At 40.1% G+C, this 7,500-nt stretch overlaps 1 protein-coding gene across 1 annotated transcript in view; it reads left to right on the top strand.

The window, feature by feature from the left end:
- The window catches only part of LOC125047857, an 11,751-nt gene extending 8,021 nt beyond the window's left edge, over positions 1–3,730 (top strand). Inside the window, exons 4-8 of the mRNA XM_047646377.1 lie at positions 106–252; positions 1,696–1,916; positions 2,155–2,279; positions 2,538–2,653; positions 3,218–3,730. Of these exons, the coding sequence (XP_047502333.1) occupies positions 106–252; positions 1,696–1,916; positions 2,155–2,279; positions 2,538–2,653; positions 3,218–3,338 (730 nt within the window). The 3' untranslated portion in view covers positions 3,339–3,730. The remainder of the gene's footprint in view (positions 1–105; positions 253–1,695; positions 1,917–2,154; positions 2,280–2,537; positions 2,654–3,217) is intronic.
- The last annotated feature ends 3,770 nt before the right edge of the window (positions 3,731–7,500 follow it).

Raw genomic sequence — 7,500 nt, 5'->3', positions numbered from 1 at the left:
TATCGCTTTTTATTCATGCTCTGTCAATCCTATGCATTAGAATTTGGCAAATATGTTGCACAAAGCATTGATTCTGAATCACTGATTTTTGTATTTGCTCTTCAGAAATATTGTAGCTGTAGGCTTCCCTTCAGAAGATGGGGCCAGATACCTTGTGATTTTGGAAAAGTTCCTAGAAAAGGAAGTGGTCATGATTTATGTTCAGTTAACACCTAGCAGAACAATGGAAACAACCGTTGTTCCTGTACAATGGTAGATATGCCTTTTTTTTGTTGTTGTTGTTTGTATTTTTAGATATTTCTGAATTGTGATTTTCTAGATTTTCTTCTCTAACCTATTTTTTTCCCCACCCACCATCACCTCCACCTCTACCTCCTCCACCACCTCTACCTCCTCCACCACCTCCACCTCCTCCACCACCTCCACCTCCTCCACCACCTCCACCTCCTCCACCACTTCCACCACCTCCACCTCCTCCACCACCTCCACCTCCTCCACCACCTCCACCTCCTCCACCACTTCCACCACCTCCACCTCCTCCACCACTTCCACCACCTCCACCTCCTCCACCACCACCACCACCAGCACTTTCACCACCACAACCACCTCCACCTCCTCCACCACCACCACCACCTCCTCTTTCTTCTCCACCTCCTCCTTCTCCTTCTTCTCCTCCTTCTTCTCCTTCTTCTCCTCCTCCTTCTTCTCCTCCTCCTCCTGCTCCTCCTCCTCCTCCTTCTCCGTCTCCTCCTTCTCCTCCTCCTTCTTCTCTTCCTCCTCCTTCTTCTCTTCCTCCTCCTCCTCCTCCTACTCCTCCTCCTTCTTCTTCTCTTCCTCCTCCACTTCCTCCTCCTCCTCCTCCTTCTCCTTCCTCTCCTCCTCCTTCTCCTTCCTCTCCTCCTCCTCCTCCTCCTTCTCCTTCCTCTCCTCCTCCTCCTCCTCCTCCTCCTCCTCCTCCTCCTCCTCCTCCTCCTTCCTCTCCTCCTCCTTCTTCTTCTCCTCCTTCTCCTCCTCCTGCTTCTCTTCCTCCTCCTCCTCCTCCTCCTCCTCCTCCTCCTCCTCCTCCTCCTTTTCCATCTCCTCCTCCTCCTCCTTCTCCTCCTATCCTGTCCCCTCCTTCTCCTCCTCCTCCTCCTCCTCCTCCTCCTCCTCCTCCTCCTCCTCCTCCTCCTCCTCCTCCTTATGCTTCTTATTCTTCTCCTCCTTCTCTTCCTTCTCTTCCTCCTCCTCCTCCTCCTCCATCTTGTTCTTCTTCTTTTCTTCTCCTCCTCCTTCTTCTTTTCCTTCTTCTCCTTCTTCTCCTCCTCCATCTTCTTCTTCTTCTTCTTCTTCTTCTTCCTCTTCCTCTTTTCTTCTCTTCCTCCTTCTCCTCCTCCTCCTCCTCCTCCTCCTCCTCCTCCTCCTCCTCCTCCTCCTCCTCCTCCTCCTTATTCTTCTCCTTCTCCTCCTCCTCCTCCTCCTCCTCCTCCTCCTCCTCCTCCTCCTCCTCCTCCTCCTCCTCCTCCTCCTCCTTCTTCTTACTGATATTAAAAGTATCATGTGCTTTAAACCCTAAATAATTTTATTAAATCCCCAAGTGATATTAAAAGTACTTTTATGTATTTGATAATTTCCATACATTATAATAAGTGTCATTATTCAAGACAGGAAACATACCAATTGAGTTACATACAAATAAAAAAAACTTTCTTGTAGTACAATGTATGAGAAGTTGCTATGCTGTTCCCTCGGAGAATGGAGCATCATCATGTACTGGAGACCAGAAGAAGCTAGCAAAGACGGGTCACTGATGATCACAGACTTCGACTTAGCTTACTCCAGACGCAGCAAGAAGTGGCTTCTGCAGTGTGAGTCGAACGTAGTGGATCCACATTGGGATGAATCTCTTGTGGGTCTGGTACCACTGAATGGCACAGGTAAATTTTCTCTCTCTCTCTCTCTCTCTCTCTCTCTCTCTCTCTCTCTCTCTCTCTCTCTCTCTCTCTCTCTCTCTCTCTCTCTCTCTCTCTCTCTCTCTCTCTTTCTTTTCTTTAGCTTTACTTTTGTGTCTATATTTTATTAAGTTAAAAGTGCTATATGGGTAATTTCTCGTTTCTTCTTAGCTTAGTCTCTACTGAAAATATAGATATGTAAAACTCCTTGATCTAATTATAGGTTCAGAAGGCATCATCCTGTGTACAACCCCAACTGAGATGTATGTGTATGATGCATTGCAAGATGTAATCATTACACAGATTCCGTGGCATATGTCTGTGGTCTGTTGGGCAGTTAGCGTAAAGGCAAGGTTCCATGAATATATTTTACAGCACATCAATTTTAAGTGTAGTTGTTTATATGTATGCACTGTGTACTTTTTTTTGTTTTTGTAGGGATATATATTTTTCAAATTGTTATTTAAATTTTCTTGATATGTGTATATTTCTCAAGACAAATTACTACATGTAACTGTCTTTAGTAGTATTCAACTAAAACAGTATCTTTAGCAACACTTTCTGAAAATGAAAATGTTCATTTATTTTTTTTTTTATTTTTTTCAGGAATATTTATTCATTACTTCCATCACAGCAGGAGAGGTTCAGATATCTGCAGTTAATCCAATAAATGGAGAGAGTGAAACATTCTGCAGTTTTTCTATTGATGAGATTGCAGGCCGGTAAGGCATATATTTGTCTTCTGAAAAATCTGTATCAAAAGCAGGGTCAGATTATCATATAGACTAGTTTAGGCTGCAACATAGGGGCCCTGCTAAAAGATTTCCTGATATATTTAATTTTATTTGATAAACAAGGACAATATTTTAATATTTTGCATTGCTGAATAATTAATTAAACTTAGAATAAGATTTCTACTTTAAAAAAGCAGACCTGGGAGCCTCAAAACACAATTTTTAAAAGTGGCCAATGTATGTTGCCCCTTATTTGAGATAAAGGGCCCCTGTTTGAAGCCCTTCATTTGAGACAAATTGTTCCACTTTAGGGCCCTAGCTGTAAGTGTTGCTAGAACATATACAAGTAATAGTTCATAACCCAGCCCTAACCATAAGCTGAATTTTACGTTTTTGGTTCTACTTCAGGCCAGTTCAATAAGTGAATCTTGATAATAGCTTATATCTTATTTTTCTTATTGTTCCACTTGGATGGTAATTAATTAGTTGTAAGTGATTTCTCATCAAGTAAAAGGAATCTAAAGCACTAACGATAATTTCTTATTGTTTCAGGCTAAAGAGCTGTAAAGTTGAAGAAGCAAGGGAAGTGAGGTTAAGTGGGGCATATTACTTACAGGGACTTGTACTTGTTTACAGCAATGGAACTGTAGCACGTATTCCCTTGACAGCATAGCGATTTAGTCATAGCTGTGATATTGTATTATGTGACTAAATTTCTTTTCTGCTATTGTCATGAGTAGATTTTTTTTTGTTTCAGTTTCTTTCTGCCTTTGTTTTTCTTTCTTTCTTTTTAGAATGTTTATATTTACTGTTGTTTGATTGATGTATGGTGTAAACATCAGATGTTATGTAAGATGTAATGATATCTGCATGATATTTCGAGTGTGGAGGCTTCTTTTAATATGTGTAAAGAATAATATGTGATCAAAGAAACTGTTATGACTGTATATAAAGATGTACTTTTATTGTTGCATACCCATTTGTATAAAGCTTAAAGAATTTACTTGTATATTTCTAGAAAAGAAATATTTTATATTTTTGAATATAAATTTAGGATGAATTGTTCATGTTTTTTTTATTATACAACCTGCTGTTATTATTTATTTTTCTTCTTCTTTTCACACTAAGAAAAAAAAAAAAACTATTATACATCATAGAAATGGTTTACCATTGGTTGTATGGATGATGGAATGGTAGTTTAGGGGAACATTTCATTGTAGCTACAGTGTGGTGGTGATAACCCTCTAATGTTTTACAAAGCACTATGACAATTTGTCTCAAGGAAAGGGTGATAAACAAGATCTGTGGCATATGCTGGGTCAGCAGAATTGGGAGAGGCCAGGGCACTCACACTTTGGTTCAGTATCAAATGTGATAGCACCTGGATGATAAATCTATATTTGGTAGATATATTAATCCTTCTAAAAACTCCATTGAATCCCATGTGACCCATACAAAGTGGCAGTGGCAAGAGTCTACATGAGTGGTTCTTAACCTTTTAACCACCATGCCTCCTTTAAGGAATTTGTCCTTCCCTCCACGCCTCCCTTGCATCTGTAAATATAATTCACTCCCAAATTTTAAAGAAAATTATAAGAACCACTGGCCTACATCACTTCGTATCTCCAAGGAGAGACATTATACTCGTAAAGAGATGAGAAATCACCTATCTAAGTAGTTCTCTATTCATTGTGTCTGTGGTAACCATTTGATATGATATTGACATAGAGTGAAGCTTGTAATTGTGAATTCATGTAAAACCAGAAGTACTATTTGTATTCAAACACTGAGCCCGCTCTGAAGAGAATGTAATAAATGTTAGCCAGTACCTATATGTTAACATACTCATATGGTCAATTTGTTTACCACTCTTAATACTCAAGGGAGTATTAAGAGTGGTAATAAGTTGTATAGGAGCACTCACAAGGGTGCCAAGTAACAGTTGCTGGCAGAGGTGGGATAATATAGTATTAAATAAGATATAATACAATTTTAAAGAAAATTTTCTCAGAAGAACTCTGTGGATGGCGAGCACCAAGGGTGAATTGTATGTTAGTGTATGTGTGAGTATGTGACATCACGAGTAAGCTAGAGCAGGATTGTATGCCAGAGCATGGTATGGGTCCATGAGAGTGTGGTTCATTGGCTCAAGTAAGTAAAAAGAAAGAAAACTGAGTGTAAGTGGCAAAAATAGATGAAGGAAACATGACCTCACAAAATGGGGAAGAGTTTAATCAGTCTGTGAGTGGTGACTGTAGGGAGAGGATCAGTGCAGAATGAGCCTCTGCTGTAGCAAGTCAAGGTTATTTTATGCTGCCCGAGCACATGAATGCATGAACCCTCAATAAAAGATTATTAATGTGTACTACTGGTGTTAAGTGATTTTGGAAAAGAAGAGACAATAAAGTATAAGAGACTTGGAAGAACTGTTGCCTTGAATTTCCAAGCAAGCTGTAAGGGCCATGCATGAATGTGCATGTCCATAGAAGACGATGGAAAGCAATGATGAAGAATATTCACTTGTTTTAGTTGGGAAGCCAGGTGTAAGGGATATAGTGGTAGAGGTGCTGTGGTAGATCTTATTATCGTCAAGTGTGGATCCCAGATCAGGGGAACTATTTTAAATATTTTAAATTCTAAAGGGGACAACAACATCCTACAAGAATTCCTTACATATAGGAGGTCACTAACAAATGGAGCAAGAATTCGAACAACTGTGGACCACTGACAGATTTGACTAGAGAGGTTGAACAACTGAAAGCAGAATGAACAATGGTTAATCAGCAAGCTACAACAACTCAACATTTACCAGACTCTCCGGGAACCGTTGTAAGGACTACACCAGTGGAAATGGTGTAAAAAAACTGTTGTGTCCCTATGTTTTATGGAAATGGGGATGAATTGATGGATTTCCCTGAAAAGGGGAACACGGAGAAGATTGCTCGGATGATGATCTCAAAACCTATCTGATGGGAGGAATTCAGCAGGGGAATACTGGCTCAGTTCTTACAAAAAGAAAAAAAATTGAGGAGAGTGCTGTTGAAAATACAGAGGGTTGGCTCAGTTGAACTTCACTCTTTTAAGGGTATGGCTTTTTCCAGACATGTCATACTCTATAACATGAGGTTTTGGGCAAAAACTATAGTTGGTTATGCTCCTGACTAGTACAGAATTAGGGATGATTGGGATGTACAGAAGTTGAAAGCCATATCATGGAGTTTTACAAGAGATGGGTTGAGAAAAACAGGGAGAAGGTTCCCAGTTCCAAACACCCCTATTGTTGCAGGTTTAAAGCTGCTGCCGCTGGGAAGACTCAACAGTGGTAAGGGAACAAAAACCCAAGGGAACCTCAGAGGAGAGAACCCTCTTTGCAGAAGGGAAGCAAGTTTTCCTATGATGTCCATGGATGGAATAACTGATGCTAGAGTCCCAAGAAGAGGGAACCAACAGCAAGTGGGGGGGGTGAAGGTGGGCCAAGGGACTCAACCTCAACAGAGGCTGCCGCTGACTAGGACAAAATCCAAGAACCCAGCGAGGTTATTTGTTTCTTCTGTGATAAAAATGGAAAGATGATGGTACAGGTAAAGAGTCAAAGCTGTATTAACAGGATCTCAAAAGAAAAGATGGACAAATAGAGGATGGAACTCCAATAACAAAAAAAAGGAAATCCACTGCAGAATGATTGTTATCATTCCTGTTAAATGCAAATATCAGAGGATCAGGTGACAGTCCTTGCTTGTAACTTGTAAAGTACCAGTTCTAACCCACAAAAATTGGAGGATAGCCAAGGCATTCCCTATGAAAGATAGGGATGTGGAACCGTAAGCAGGGGCATCACTTAAGGGGGGGTATGGGGGGGTTCACCCCCCCCAACTCTTAAAAAAGCCTCTTTTTGCAGGGCAAATTTTCTCATACAGAATTTGCCTCAATAGCCGATAAGTATTCAAGATATATAAATAACTATATGAAACTAATTGTTGATGATACTTGATTTATAACATACTTGATTTATAACATTTATAACAGGCTACTTATAAAGAGCTAGTGAGTATTTTCTTTTTCGTGATTTGCAGGACAAAAATTATTTTTTCAGGGCAAATTTACCCGTCATCCCCCCAACTCATAACATGAAGTGACGCCCCTGACCATAAGGATCTGACTTTCAGTGATAATCGCTTTCAGAAATTACTGAAATAATCAGATAGTAGAGTATTATCTATAGAACAGAGGAAAGACACAGAAGGGCATTGTGAGACTTTCAGGCAACCTTTAATCTGAAGAAGTCACTCAGGGAAAACAAACTTGGTTACTCAATGGATAGATACAGTCAGTAAAGAAAGTGCTTATATTCCATCCAGGTTTATTCCCTATGCCATACAACCAGCCATGGAGACAAAGGCCCAAGCTTTGATGGACCAAGGCCATATAAGGGTCAGTTTGGAATACTCCTATTGTCCTAGCAAAGAGGAAGGATAATTCACATCCAAGACTTTTTAGATTATCAGGCACTTAATGCTAAAGTGAGACTGGAGTTTTATCCCTTGCCTCTGATTGAAGATATCTTGCATCAACAAGTGGTTTTCCACTCTGGATTTAAGAAGTGGATATCACCAGGTGCCACTAGATGAGGGTTCTAAGGAGAGATTCTCAATGTACCTAGGGCAGTTTGCATATAATGTGATACCTTTTGGATTGTCCCCAAGGATATTTCAAAGATTTATGAACAGTGTTCAGTGGAAAGGGTTTGCAATTATTTTTGGATGATATTGCAATAAATATTGAGAATATCTAAGCTTACTGAACCATATTAGCAGAAGCTTCACAGAGACAGATGC

Source organism: Penaeus chinensis, chromosome 42 (assembly GCF_019202785.1).
Source record: "Penaeus chinensis breed Huanghai No. 1 chromosome 42, ASM1920278v2, whole genome shotgun sequence".
Taxonomy (NCBI): Eukaryota; Metazoa; Arthropoda; class Malacostraca; order Decapoda; family Penaeidae; genus Penaeus; species Penaeus chinensis.
Note: the sequence above shows the minus strand (reverse complement) of the source record. Positions and strands in the feature narration are given on the sequence as shown.